General features: G+C 36.8%; 1 protein-coding gene across 1 annotated transcript in view; it reads right to left on the minus strand.

Annotated features, from left to right (window-relative positions):
* Positions 1-3479: 3479 nt before the first annotated feature.
* Positions 3480-16291, minus strand: part of LOC127873957 (transmembrane protein 214-B-like) — a 41001-nt gene continuing 28189 nt past the window's right edge. Inside the window, exons 10-15 of the mRNA XM_052418059.1 lie at positions 15610-15769; positions 13571-13688; positions 9530-9626; positions 8506-8641; positions 7659-7810; positions 3480-5946 (exon numbers count right to left, since the gene is read on the minus strand). Coding sequence (XP_052274019.1) covers positions 5829-5946; positions 7659-7810; positions 8506-8641; positions 9530-9626; positions 13571-13688; positions 15610-15769 — 781 coding nt within the window. The 3' untranslated portion in view covers positions 3480-5828. The remainder of the gene's footprint in view (positions 5947-7658; positions 7811-8505; positions 8642-9529; positions 9627-13570; positions 13689-15609; positions 15770-16291) is intronic.

The raw sequence follows: 16291 nt of genomic DNA on the forward strand, positions 1-16291 counted from the left end.
CATGAGATGCTCATGTATGCCAAATATCAAGTTGCTATGTTCAATATTGAAAAAGTTATGGCCATTTAAGTTTTCGGACGGACGGACTGACACACTGATTGACTGACTGACGGACAGTTCAACTGCTATATGCCACGCTACTGGGGCATAAAAAGTGTCCCATTAATAAACAAGTTGGAAGGCAACCAGTCCAAATAGTTGTTTATGGACAATAAAGTATTCAACATTTTTAGAAGACCGCAGTTAAAATTTTGCTCCATATTGTGATAATTGTAAACCTTCTAATTTGTCATAAATGTTAAAACTATGGTATAAACACTTTAGTAAACTGACACATTTCAATATAAATTATAGTTGACAACAGATGTAGCAAGCAAACCTGAATCGTAGAAATGTACTTTGCTGTTCTATTTATGACCAAGACATTTCACAGATAAACTGCCATATAGGTGAACAAAGTAACATTAATGATTTATTTCCGTTCCTATAATTGCTCACAACTGGACATTTCATATTCATTCTAACTACCAAGAAAACATGTCACCAACTTATATCTAGGGTTGTTATAGTTCCCTATAATTAATATTCACTTACTGATTGAGTACTCAAGAATAAAGGGTAATCATACAGCCTCATAATTGGGTCACCTCCCAGGTTCAATAGAACTGCCAATAATATTGTGTTAAAATAAAAGTACTTTTTGGAACATAAATATTTGATTTCTAGGCAAATTATTGTTATTGAACAAGGCTGAGATATTGTAAGAAGAATGTTCTTGCCAAGTTTCAAGAAGATATGATTTTTAGAATGAAAATAAAGTTTTTATGTTCAAGGTCACTTCATGACCTACATTTTTACTTCGCAGACCCAGTCTTTAACTTGGTCAAGATATCATTTGGAAAAATGTTCAGACCTAGTTTCATGAAGATTTGATTTGAATTGTGACTTCAAGAGTGTAATCAAGGCTTCACTGTAGACATAAAAGGAAAACTGTCCACCCCCCTTGCAGCCATATTTTTCAATGGGCCAGAACCATTCTTGAACTGCTGAGATATAATGACAACAATGTTGTTCTGACCACGTTTCAGGAAGAGTGGTCAAAAAATGCAACTTCTACAGTGTTAACAAGCTTTTTAAAAAATCTAGTGACCTAGTTTTTTACCTCACATGACTCAGTTTCAAACTCATTCAACATTTTATATGGAGAAATGTTCTAACCAAGTGATATGAAGATTGGAAAAGAAATGTGGCAAATACAGCATTAACAAAGTTTTACTATAGCCATATAAGGAAAACTGCCCTGACCCCTAGTGACCATGTTTTTCGTGGAAACCATGATCATTTCTTAACTTGGCCGAACTATTATTAAAACAAATGTTTTGACTAAGTTTCATTAAGATTGGACTAAATGTGACTTCCAGAGTGTTTACAAGCTTTTTCTTTAATTTCACCTAAATATCCAGTTTTGGACCTAACATGACCCAGTTTCTAACTCGGCCAAGATACCATTGAGCCAAATATTTTGACTAAGTTTCATGAAGCTTGGATAATAAATGTGGTCTCCAGAGTGTTTACAAGGTAGATGTTGACGACAAAAAAAAAATGCAAGACAGACAAAATGCGATTGCTAAATCTCACCATGAGAACTTTGTGTCTTGATTAACTATGAATCAACTGGTTGCAAATTCTTTGTTACATTATTACTTTATCAGTCTCCAGATGACAGTATCTCCTACATACACCGTCCCTGCAGGAATAAACAAGAAACCGTCGGAGACGGGTGATGCTCCCCAAAGTTTTTTTTTGTCACAATATTGCACTATATATTCAGATAAAAGGAAACGTCTTGAGGGGCATAACTTTGGACAAAATAATACGATGGATGGTTTAGCAACTTAAAAATTTCAAAGGGCCATAACACTCTAAATAAATCATCTAACCAGAACCCACAAATAACATGCGCATCTCCTCAAGGTAGTTAAGCTTCCCATAAAGCTTCTTTGAATTCCAGTCAGTAGTTGGGGAGAAATAGCCCAGACAAGAATTGCACTATATGTACAGTTTATAGAAAATTTCAAAGGGCCATAACTCTGTGAACAAGAAACTGTCGGAGACGGGTGATGCTCCCGAAAGTTTTTTTTTGTCACAATATTGCACTATATATTCAGATAAAAGGAAACGTCTTGAGGGGCATAACTTTGGACAAAATAATACGATGGATGGTTTAGCAACTAAAAAAATTCAATGGGCCATAACTCTCTAAATAAATCATCTAACCAGAACCCACAAATAACATGCGCATCTCCTCAAGGTAGTTAAGCTTCCCATAAAGCTTCATTGAATTCCAGTCAGTAGTTGGGGAGAAATAGCCCGGACAAGAATTGCACTATATGTACAGTTTATAGAAAATTTCAAAGGGCCATAACTCTGTGAAAAATCATCCGACCTTAACCGGCTGATAGTATGCACATATCCTGTTGGTAGTGAAGCTTCCCATAAAGTGTCATTGAATTCCCGTAATAAGTTGCTGAGAAATAGCTCGGACAAGAATTGCACTATATGTACAATGGAAAATTTCAAAGGGCCATAACTCTATGAAAAATCATCCGACAAGAACCTGCTGATAATATGCACATCTCCTCTTGGTAGTGAAGCTTCCCATAAAGTTTCATTGAATTCCAGTCATTAGTTGCTGAGAAATCGCCCGGACAAGAATTGCACTATATGTACAGTTAATGGAAAATTTCAAAGGGCCATAAGTCTGTGAAAAATCATCCGACGAGAACCGGCTGATAATATGCACATGTCCTCTTGGTAGTGAAGCTTCCCATAAAGTTTCATTGAATTCTGGTCATCAGTTGCTGAGAAATAGCCCGGACAAGAATTGCACTGTATGTACAGTTAATGGAAAATTTCAAAGGGCCATAACTCTGTGAAAAATCATCCGACCAGAACCGGCTGATAATATGCACATCTCCTCTTGGTAGTGAAGCTTCCCATAAGGTTTCATTGAATTCCAGTCATTAATTGCTGAGAAATAGCCCGGACAAAAATTGTGCACGGACGGACACATGGATGGACAGACAAAGCGGGGGAGCATAAAAATCATCTGACCATAACCGGCTGATAATATGCACATCTCCTGTTGGTAGTGAAGCTTCCCATAAAGTTTCATTGAATTCCGGACATTAGTTGCTGAGAAATAGCCCGGACAAGAATTGCACTATATGTACAGTTAATGGAAAATTTCAAAGGGCCATAACTCTGTGAAAAATCATCCGACCAGAACCGGCTGATTATATGCACATCTCCTCTTGGTAGTGAAGCTTCCCATCAAGTTTAATTGAATTCCGGTCATTAATTGCTGAGAAATAGCCCGGACAAAAATTGTGCACGGACAGACAAAGCGGCGACTATATGCTCCCCCCAAAATTTTTGGGGGAGCATAACAAACTAAATTATGATATAAACACAGAGTGAACGCTGACTGAGATTTTATTGTGGCAAAATTCATCACATTTACAAAAATTGCATTGATCATTGAATACATATTCTTTAACAAATGTCAAAAAAATTACATACATCATTTTTATATTATTCAATATATTAACTTTGGCAACAGAACAGGAACTAAAAATGAACTGTAAACAATATTTCAGAAAATAAAATTAAAAGACACTATGTACATATCCCAAAGATGTAGATAACATGCTATCTACGTCTCTGACATATCTGATTACAGAAAGATGTCATTTTTAGCCTCATGAAGTTTTAATTTGAAACAAATTTTTAAGGAAACAACATGAAAATCACGTACGTTTTTTTTTGGGTATAAGTAAACAGAAGTTGGAGGAGACATAAACAAAAATATATTTGGGCCATGCTCAGTGAAAAGGGGGTTTAATGCATGTGCGTGAAGTGTCGTCCCACATTAGCCCGGGCAAGTCCACACAGGCTAATCAGGGACAACACTTTCTACTTGTATGTTTTTCTTTTCAAGAAAGTCTCTCCTTAGCAAAAATCCAGTTTAGGGGGAAAGTTTCGTCCCTGATTAGCCTGGACAGACTGCACAGGCTTATCAGGGACAGTGCAGTACGCACATACATTAAATCCCCTTTTCACATAGCACAGCTCAATTACATGTGCAGCACAAGTACACGTGATGTTGCATCTGTGTGTTAGGGCATACTACTAAATGAAAGAGCTTTCAACTCTTTATTGTTCATATTTATGCACAAAAAATGTGACTTTAACTGTAGCTATTGTAAATAAATATGTGTCTATTTCAAGGAAAGACTTTGCTTCTTTGTTAAATTTAGAGGACCTTAACTAAAATGACAAAGAGGGAGATTTAGTAAGTTTTCTTATCTATTCTTGCACCAAAGGGATGTGAATTATGCGTCAATTGTAACATTTCAAACAGTTGTAATATTCAAATCAAAGAAAACATTCTGAACACAGCTTATATAAACTGGCTCAATCCAGAATGCCAACAGAAAAGATTGCTGCAAAGAAGCGAATTCAAATACATACTCTTTTTCAAAATGTTAAAATTATTTACATATACTGCAAAAAGAACTAGGTTCTTAGGAGCATTTTGATGTTTTGCTTTCAATAAAAATTTATGTCCAAAATTTTGCCATTGATAACTGCAAATAATTACTTCCCCTGTACCTTTTAAGCATCATCAGTGGAAAGTCTACCGCCCTGTCCCATAGACACAACAGATAATCAAACAAGATCATACCTATGTTAGTTGGGCATGATATTACATTCAGATATATTATGTACACATTAAACAAGAGATTGCCAAGCAATTTTGTCCCCTACAGGTGAAACTCCACCATTGTCAGAATATTTTTTTTATATATTTGTTGCCATAGCAACCAGAATTCTTGATGTAGGAACAAAATTAAATGGCGTGCATAATCTCCATATTGCCATCTATCCATGTTTCAAGTTTCATTACAAAATATGAAGAACTTTTAAAGTTATCGCAGGATCCAGAAAAGTGTGCTGACGGAAAGAGCGCAAACCGTAAGTCCCCACCAATTTCACCGGTAGGGGACAACAATCTTAAGAGAAATCAGAGAATACCATTCTACAGCAGATACATATTTCAACTTTGCACTTGGTATTAAGTAAACTTTAAGTAATATGGGGTAAAAAATCACTGTCCCCACTAGTAATGCCATTGGTCAAACAAACCAGTTCGAATGGTACTAGTTTTTGCAGGAGATTAATGTTTTCAATGGACTTGGGAGAAAACACTTATTGATGGGTGTTCTTTCACACAAAATGTTTTCAAAACCCCTAACAATTCACTGAAAAACGAAATTGTCAAATAGTCTTTTTAACAAAACAAACAAGAGATGTGTTGGCAGAAACACAATGCCCCCTATTGCGCCACTTTGAAGCCATATATTTGACCTTTGACCTTGAAGGATGACCTTGACCTTTCACCACTCAAAATGTGCAGCTCCATGAGATACACATGCATGCCGAATATCAAGTTGGTATCTTCAATAATGCAAAAGTTATTGCAAAACTTTAACCAAGGTTAAAGTTTTGGGACACACACAATGAATGAATGCTAGACAGACAGGCCAAAAAGAATATACCCCCGATTTTTTCGATCCGGGGGCATACAAAAATCAAATCCGTATACATACATGAATAATATATTTTTATAGTCCCAAACATTGTTTCTACACATAACGAGTATCTAAACAACACTAATACTGGCACCGCTGAGTGACTATGGGACTGAAGGCATCAAACTTGTCCTGGACGTTGTTCAAAGGAAACTTAAAGATGCCCCAAAGCACCTACGATGACCCAGCAATCAACTGTTTGCACCATGTAAACGTGGAGGTTGTAATTTCCTGCACCTTTGCCGCCGACCAAAACAAATTTTGGCGTATATTTTGTGACGAAAAGTCACCGCTGGAAAGAAAAACAAAAAGGTTAATAAATACTACTTTGACATGAAAATGTAAAGCTTGCTTCAAAGTCTGGTATCAGGGTTCTTAACCCATTTATGCCTAGTGGACTCTCCCATCCTTCTAAATTGGATCAATTTATTTCCAAATTTAGGGATTTCTAGTATACTTATTTCTATATTTAGAATATTTCTTACGGAAATTCCTTTAAGCAAACAGCGCAGACCCTGATGATGCAGCGTCTCATCTGGGTCTACGCTGTTTGCCAAGGCCTTTTTTCTAGACGCTAGGCATAAATGGGTTAAAAAACAAACAATAAATACTTTTTTGATATGGAGAGGATAAGCATGCGCTAAATTCTGGTAGCAGGGTTCTTAAATATCAAACTCATGGTCATCACGTATAGATTAGTTAAAACCAATTAATTTAAGCTCGATTTCATCAAAAGCCTCACGCTTAATGAATGCTCTTGAGCCCGTTTCCTGGGCCAAAACCAGAACTTAGTATCTTTAAGGGAGGTCTAAAGAAAGCTACCCACTTGGTGTTGGAACCCATAATTTTTTGAGTGCTTTCATGTATAGATTTAAGATAAAGACAGTCATGAATGTTTCTTCGTTTATACAAATTGAAAGCATTAAAATCCTTTATAGTCATCTTTGGTCATACACAATTTATAAAAGCAATATTAGAATCTCACAAGCACATTTGTTAAATTGATATCCCCTCCAATTTTACAAATTTGTGACAGACGGAAGAAATGAGGGATGAATGGTCAGAAAGCGCCAATTTTATATCCCTCCGCCTTTGGCCGGGGATAATTACTATTTTTGTAAAGTAATAATATGATGAAAATTAAATTGAAGTCCTTTATTAATATATTCAAGTTTGAAAGGCTTCATTTCCAACCCTAAGATATCGATGAGTAGCAAACAGCATGAAACCTGAACAGTCTGCAAGTTACTCACAGGCTGTTCTGGTTTTATGCTGTTTGCAAATACCCATTTTCGCTTGGCCTCAGAATGGGAAAGGATAAACAATCATACAAGTCTTGCTCTGGGAAAGCAGGGCTTAATGCATGCGAGTAGTGTCATCCAGTATTAGCCTGTGCAAGTTGTCATCCAGTATTAGCCTGTGCGAGTTGTGTCATCCAAGATTAGCCTGTGCAGTCTACACACAATTATCATGTACAAGACTTTCCGCTTTTGGAATTTTTTTGTTTAAAAAGTCTCTTGTAAAGGAAAAATCCAGGTAAGATGGAAAGTGACTTCCCTTATTAGCCAGTGCGCAGTGCACAAACTAATTTGGGACACTTAACGCAAATTTAATTAGCTAAGTTTTCCCAGAGCATCGCTCAAATAATAGTGTCAAGTAATAATCTCAAGGACAATTACCGTACAAAAATGCTATAACTCATATTTGCATTAATGAAATGTTTAGAATCCTATTAACATCTAGATCTCAACAAGCTCAATTATTAAAAGACAATGCCCTAGATCGTTTGCAACTTCCTTTTCAGGGAAGTTTCCAACAAATAGTTATACTGCTTGAACATAAACTTCTAAACTGAAGCCTTTAAAACTTGAAACAGAAAGAAATGTCTTTATAAAAAAGTAACTTTGTAAGGGACTAGACATGCGTCAAAATATGTATCTAAGCGTTATGTTTAACCTCAATCAGATACTTATTTTTCAGCACATTTCCAGTGCAGTCACTCACTTTATAATGTTTGTGTCCACCCAATGGTAGACAAGGGTATAAAACGTTGCTATGTGCCCTTGAATCCAGTATGTATATTCCAGTATGAAGTCCCAGCACATGTGCAGGTATACCCCCAACTGGTCCCACATGTCTGGCGCCCATGCGTATACCTGGTAAAACAAAATGCAATCACTTGAAACTCAGTTCTCGAGGAAAATAATGAGTATAACAGTAATAGCATATTGCTGATTCACTTAACTTTTTTATATCCTATTTTAAATAATCTAAGCACATTATTCATACATTGGTCTGAACATTTTTATCAACAAGCAATTGTTAGCACATTCTTTTTTTTCACCAGGTTTTATTTCAATACTACATAAACAATGTACATACATATAAAGTATGACATTAGTATCATCATTTAATGCAACCAGATGAGATGAAAAAGGGTGCACAAGCTACAAAAATAAAGTTTCCTTAATAATAAAAGTAAATTTCAAGTATAATTTTAGTTGCTTGTAATTCTGAGTAGGAAAAAACACAAATTATGACAATAGCAATTGTAATAGCAATCATAAGCATATATTTCATCTAAAATGGATTTTAAACATTGTCAGTTTTCAATAAACAAAGGTCCAACATAATGGCGATTGTATCAACTCAACCCTAACCTTGTGGAAATCCATGACCACAGAAGTTAGAGTCCTTGACACTACCAACTTAGCTAGCCAGATTTGAATCACTTCATAAAACAGGACCATAAAAGCCAAAATTGTCTCCCCTGATTAACCTGCGCGGTTAATCTGCGGTGACACTTAACACACATGCCAGATTTCCCGGAGCACAGCTCATGTGAACTTACAGTGCTAATGGCAGCCTGTCTATTTTCCCTGGTGGCTTCCTCAAGGCTGAGAACACCCTCCCAGACCTGGAACAGCACAGGGGACAGTGTGGCCTGCACCTGACCAAAGAACACAGGAATGTTCCTCCTGCACCAACTGAAAATGCAAAGAAAGCAGCTGGTACCGTTCTTCTACACTGTGTTTATAAATTGTTAAATTTGGGATCAATTCTGCCCCATTGAAAATTCCTACAAGCTTTTATTTTTCTCAAATATGTGCCTTAAATTACCAAATGGAAGTTTCTAAAAAATTACTTTTTCAATTTCAAGTTATTTTCTGTTTTAATCACAATATTTAGCTCCCTATCAAGTTTTTGAGTTAAATATAAGGTTAACAATATTTTATTCTCAAAATTGTCACTTTTTTTGTTAAATGACTATTTCCCCAATCAAATGGGCCCCGGCCAAAATGGTTTAAAAACACACAAGCTCAGGATGTGCAGCCCGATTCCACTTTAAAACACTTAACCCTGTACGCAGATTGTTTTAAGAATAGAGTCATGGGACTAAGTTCCTACTCTTCAAAACATGTGTCTGTTGGTTATTACACAACACACTTGCAGTGTTATTTTTCATTCAAAATCAGGGCTGGTAATGGGCCCCATTTCTAATGAAAAAACAATTTTTTTGGCACATGGGATCTTAAAATTCCCAATGGAATGTTTTCAATTTTTTTTTTCTTTTAGATCTCAATATTGTGTTCCCATCCATATAAATTCAACCTTAAAAATAATTTTAAAACACTTGTATTCTCAATTTTGAAGAATTTTTAGCAAAACAACAACAACACTTATTTCCCAATTTTAGTCAAAACGCAGCAACTTTTCCCAATCCAAAGGGACCCGCCCCATTCCCAAAATGGTGAAACACTGACTGGGATGTGTTGCAAGTAAAGTGTGCAATAATTTTGAGAATTTCCAAGCAGTGCACTACCAGTAAAAATACAAGCTTGAGCTGTTTAACAACATCAATACTCGATACTCACCACCCGACAGTGCAGGAGAAGTTATTGACCCCCTCCCAGAGGTTCTGTGCCACACCCAAAATGCCATAGAGCTCCAGGAACTGAACTATCTTTGAATCTGGAGAAAGACCAACATTGTTATACATTTGAGCATTTCTGGAGAGATTTGAGACATTTCTCTAAGACTTTTCTGGAAAAACTGGGACCAATGCATATGCGTAAAGCGTTGCCCAAGATTAGCCTATTTAGTCTGCACAGGCTGATCTGGGATGACAATTTCAACTCACACAGGCTGATCTGGGATGACAATTTCAACTCACACAGGCTGATCTGGGATGACAATTTCAACTCACACAGGCTGATCTGGGATGACAATTTCAACTCACACAGGCTGATCTGGGATGACAATTTCAACTCACACAGGCTGATCTGGGATGACAATTTCAACTCACACAGGCTGATCTGGGATGACAATTTCAACTCACACAGGCTGATCTGGGATGACAATTTCAACTCACACAGGCTGATCTGGGATGACAATTTCAACTCACACAGGCTGATCTGGGATGACAATTTCAACTCACACAGGCTGATCTGGGATGACAATTTCAACTCACACAGGCTGATCTGGGATGACAATTTCAACTCACACAGGCTGATCTGGGATGACAATTTCAACTCACACAGGCTGATCTGGGATGACAATTTCAACTCACACAGGCTGATCTGGGATGACAATTTCAACTCACACAGGCTGATCTGGGATGACAATTTCAACTCACACAGGCTGATCTGGGATGACAATTTCAACTCACACAGGCTGATCTGGGATGACAATTTCAACTCACACTGGATTTTTTTTAACCCTTTGCATGCTGGAAAATTTGTCGTCTGCTAAAATGTCGTCTGCTGAATTTCTAAAATTAGCATTTTCTTCGATTTTTTTCCAAAGAATACTATCAGAATAGCAAACAGTTTGGATCCTGATGAGACGCCACGTTTTGTGGCGTCTCATCTGGATCCAAACTGTTTGCAAAGGCCTTTAAAATTCGGTTCCCGCACTGAAAGGGTTAAGAAAAGACTTTCTTCAAATGACAAATTCCACAAAAGCAGAAAGTGTCGTCCCTGACAAGCCGGTGCGGACTGCACAGGCTAATCTGGGAGGATACTTTCCTGGAGCGTTAAACATTTGCTAATACATCAAACTAGATCTTTGTCTCACAAATACGCAGGCATCTCTTTGTCAGTTATGTTCAAGGGAAAATAACTAGGCAATGTGTGGACCCGAGGATAAAAAAATATGAGTCGTGTTCTGAGAAAACTGGACATACTGCATGTGCGTAAAGTGTAGTCCCAGATTAGCCTGTGCAGTCTGCACAGGCTATTCAGGGACGACACTTTCCGCCTAAACTTGATTTTCGGAAAGGAGAGACTTCCTTGAAACTAAATATACCATAAAAGCGGACTGCACAGGCTAATCTGGGACGACACTTTAGGCACATGCATTAAGCCCAGTTTTCTCAGAACGCGGCTCATATCTTCCAAATCCACAATTCATGCTAATGGCATTTGATGTTTCATTTAACCCTTTACCACTTAGATACGTATTTTGACCCATTTGTAGTCCCTCAGAAAGTTGCATTTAATAAAAGCCCTTTCTTACCAGCTTCAAGATTTAAAGGCTTCATTTCCAACCCTTAGAGCAGCAAACAACATAAAACCTAAACAGACTGCAAGTTTTTTTTAAACGTGTGTTACTCTCAAAACAGTTCTGAATGAGTGTGCAATATATGTTTGATATGTTATTTATTTTATGCTTTCCGGTGGTTTATAGAGAAATATCAGTGAATTAAAACTGATAATTTTCACTGTTTACTGTGAAATGACGTCATTTTTTTGACTAAATGACATCATTATCCCAGCGTAATTCTTTAGTTAAACTCTTTAACAATGTTTATAAACGGTGACAAAAAGCATAAAATAAAAAGAAAATTTGTTTGTTTCGGTTGGAATATCGAATTTAATTAACTCGTGATCATAGAAAAAATATATTTTCTATGATCACTCATGAATTAAAATCGATAATCCACCGAATCTAACAAATATCCTCTATATTACCAATGTTTTATGTATGAAACTGTAAATGCTGTCTATGTAAATGTAAAATATGGTAAACAGGGCTTGACACTAACTTTTTTTTACCTACTGACCCAAAGGACCACCAGCTTTCAGAAATAACTGGTCCTCCAAGATTTCAAGTGGTCCGACAATTTCTATGTAATTTTACCTCAATTTCAACTTACTTTTCGGACTAGCTACAATGTATTGTGCATTTATAAAAAGAAAACTACTGCATGAATTAAATATTTATTGCTTTTGCCAAGTTACAGGTATGCGCATTCTTGAAAAAATAATAATTTTGGTGAAAGCGGCAATATTCAGCATTTTCACGACCTTAGAAGGCTTAGCTTCTTCCTTGCTTTTTTTAGCGTTTTCTTTTGCAAAATTTTGTTAATGAGTATCTGAATTTTGATGGGCTTGAAGAGAAGGCTTCCTAAAATGTACACACCCTGTTACATAAGAATGTCCTTCATCTTCATCAACACGGGCCTCGGCAAAGTACTTTACACAAATTCTACATGTCATGTGTTTTTGGGTTGAATTATAATCAACCCAATCAAATTCTTTTACACATGAATCAAGAAATTTCCGATCTTTCTTATCCTTTTCATATTTTGTTGTACTTCAAGCTTCTTTTTATTAGTTTTAGGGTTTTTCGGCGGAGATTCAACCAATGAAATTCCACATCGCGAAAACTTGTAATTTTGAAAATACGCACGTTTACTCTCTGGCAATATCAAAACATTATTCGGCGCCCCCCCCCCTTGTAAATTCACACGGTAAACAAAGTATATTCTGATAGTACTAAGATTGATAAAATGCTGATTATTGCTGCGTTTTCAAAATAATAAATACCATTTTGTTCATTTCTCGATCGGAACGCTTCAAATTTTATGTTAATTTGTGTATCGATCATGGCGAACTGGATACATTTGCGGAACGCAAACCAATTTTTTGATCGGACAACAGGTTTTTGTCATCAGGGCATCTAGAAAAATTGGAATTTCCGATATGTTGCTATTTTTATCCCAGTCTCGAGTCAGCCCATAAATTAATGATGAAATTAACAGTTAATTATGAACTGTTGAACATATAAAGTTGTTTTATTGATGAAAATGGCTTTCCACCAGTATTTCACAAAAAACTGGCCAGGATTTTTAACTGGTCACACGTATCAACCAAATTTCTTGTTTTACTGGTCCTCCCTATTTTTTACTGACCCCGGGACAACGGACCACCGTTAGTGTCGAGCCCTGGTTAAATTAATGAGAGGAAAAACACAAAAGCTACCAATATTATCCGTAAAATTACCGCCTGACAGATTGACGCCAATATACACCCTCTCAAACTTTGCTTTCAGATACTACCTGTACCAAGCATGGAGAACATTTTCTTTCTTTTCTGCTCAACTTAGAAGACTTAATTTGAGTATCCACTCAGCTGAGTATTGAGAGTCAGTCAGCTCACGAACAATCTCAAACCTCAGCTCTTTAAATGTGTACTTATTCCTCCTAAAACGGGAAAAGGACAACGACAACGAGCAAGGCATGGTATTTGTAATTCGCATGGGGGGGTTAGAGGGTTAGGGTAAGGGGTAGGGTTAGGGGTCAGGTTTGGGTTAGGGTTAGCCTTAACCCTAACCTTAACCCTAACCCGACCCCTAACCTTGACCCTAACTCTAAACATGACACAGGGTTATCTCCCTATACCATGCCTCGCTCGTTGTCGTTGTTCGCTTCCCTCCTAAAACTCAGGCTTGAGTAAGACTCATCACACAAGAAAGCTGTTATGAGCATGATGTTTAAATTCATCTAAAAAATTAAAGAAAAAAAGAACACTCAAAATTGAGTCATAATATTGACTTTAGTAAGGAAAAAAACACTCAAAGTTGAGTCATAATATTGACTTAAGTAAGTTTGTGATACCAGGCCCAGTACTTACCCTTTATTTTGGGACTCATGAGCATGTCATACACCACAACACCAGTAACCAAGGAGACCAGGAAGAAAACCACCCAACGCCATGGAAACCGTGGCTTTGTGAGCTTCTTGAGGAAATCCTGGGGAAGGAAACAAGATTTATAATCAAAAAACTGTCCATGCCTCTGACACATTATTTGAGCTGTGGTCCGGGAACACTTGACTTAATGCATGTGCTTAAAGTGCCATCCCAGATTAGCCAGTGCAGTCCACACAGACTTATCAAGGAAGACACTTTTCGCTTTTATGGACACTTAACACAAATGCATTAAGCCCAGTTTTCCAAGATGGCAGCTTATTTTATTGTCTTTAACTGTTATAAGCATAAAACGGGAAGTTGTTTTTTCCTCTATATGACTCTTAAAACTTTGCTCTTTAATGCAAGTTTTTATTTCACTCTGCTCTTCTTTCAAACTTTTATAGAATTAATATCATTACATAACATTTAAAGAAGCAGATTCTTCATACATGCCAGCATAAGTGACAGATCATGTCTTCAAAATTATGCATTTGGAAGTTTGGGAAAATTAAAACATCATATTTACAAATACAACATTTGAGCTGTATTTCCTTTATTTAGGATAAAGTGTTCATACAAGACATGGAATAAAGAGTTTTTTTTTGTTTTTGTTCTGAATATAAAAAAACAAGAGGCCCATGACAGCCTGAATCGCTCTACTGGCTGGAATCAATAGGGCTCAAACCCTTGATAGTATGAACAATCTGAGTAAGTTTTAAACAAACCCAAAATGGGAAATTCATCGCATAAACAAGAAGAAACGTAAAATTTAAACTTCAAATGGCTCCTTTTTGAACAATAAGCTGAACAAATTTTCTTCACTCTCAATGGGGTTCTGGCCCTTGATGATATAAAACATCCGTTGAAGTTTCAAAAGGATAGAACTTTATATTTAAACAAACAAGAAATGTGTTTGTCGGAAACACTATGTCCCCTTCTGCGCCGCTTTGATTTTTTTTTTCCTTTGACCTTGAAGGATGACCTTGACCTTTCACCACTCAAAATGTGCAGCTCCATGAGATACATGCATGCCAAATATGAAGTTGCTATCTTCAATATTGCAAAAGTTATGGCAAAATGTTAAAGATTTTCATTTTTTTCTCAAATTCAAGGGGAGATAATGTTTGACTTATAACTCCAATATAGCTCATTTTCAATAGGGTTTGACTCATCATTCAGATAAAGTCACTGTGCAAGTCGGGAAATGATAGGATGAAAACTGTGGACTTTATTGCGTAAACAAGTCCTATTTCACAATTTTCTCAAATTCAAGGGGAGATAATTCTGGACTTTTTACTCTGATGTAACCAATTTTCAATAGGGTTTGAGTCCTCATTAATATCAACACACTGGACAAGTTTCAAAAGAATCAGATGAAAAATGTGGACTTAATCGAATAAATAAGAGAACGTCTAACGCACACACAGACAGACAGACAGAAACCATGCCATCCCATAAGCTCTTCTGGCCTATGGCCAGTAGAGCTAAAACTTCCGAATGGGAGCTAAAAAAAATTATTTAAGGTTTCTCACAAAATATTTGTTATTTTAACTCAACATTTAGTTCATCTAGCTCTGTTAGTTGAACCTCAGTAAATATTATATTATAACACTTTAATGTTCAATTTTGAAGTATTTATTAGTTAAAGAACAACAAACACATTTTCCCAATTATAGTCAAAACATACTGATTTTCCCAATCCAAAGCGACCCGGCCCAATTTCCTAAAATGGAAAAATAACCAATTAACCCATTTATGCCTAGCGTCTAGAAAATAGGCCTTGGCAAACAATGTAGACCCAGATGAGATGCCGCATGATGCGGCGTCTCATCAGGGTCTGCGCTGTTTGCTTAAAGGAATTTTGGTAAGAAATATTCCAAACATAGAATGAAATATACTAGACATCCCTAATTTTGAAAATAAATTGATCCAATTTAGAAGGATGGGAGAGTCCACTAGGCATAAATGGGTTATATCCTTACCTCACACAGTGAAGTGATGGCCATGACCTCCTCAGAGTGCTTCCCGCGTGTTGACTCCTCGTTAGTCCTCAGGATTGTCATCAGCGTCTGCTGCATCACTTTCCCATCAAGACGCGACCTCAACGACTCCCAGTTCTGAGACAGGTGACCCAGTAGAATGCTAAATGCAAAATAGAATGTTGTGTATTGTGGCGTCCGTCAGGATGGGTTTATTGGGTTTTCAGTGTATTATAATCAACAAGAATGGTGGCAGTTTAAATAATATGTTTATTATTTAGTAGGTTAAAAATGTTATTTCAAATATAGACATGTTTGGGTGGACACTTTCTCGAAAATACGTTTCAAGTTATTGATAGTTACCCAAAATGTTTTACTCACTTTACTGCCCAGTCAAGTGGAGCTACCAAGATGGAAGTTGTGCTGACATTTTTGAAATCAACCGCCCTTATATACTTTCTCAAAAGTGCCCACTTGACCTTTACTGACCAATGACCATATGACAGCCTGCCAGCATCATCCCAATCAGCCAATAGGATTCTGACAGCTCGTAAAATCAACCAATTACAATCTATCAGCCTGAGCTGTCAGAATCCACCATGATGCTGGCAAATTCGGCTTCCTAGCGGCCATGACAGGTCAGATTTATTCATAACATTTACATACAAATGCATAAAAATGGCCT

This window comes from Dreissena polymorpha, chromosome 3 (genome assembly GCF_020536995.1).
Source record: "Dreissena polymorpha isolate Duluth1 chromosome 3, UMN_Dpol_1.0, whole genome shotgun sequence".
NCBI classification, from domain to species: Eukaryota; Metazoa; Mollusca; class Bivalvia; order Myida; family Dreissenidae; genus Dreissena; species Dreissena polymorpha.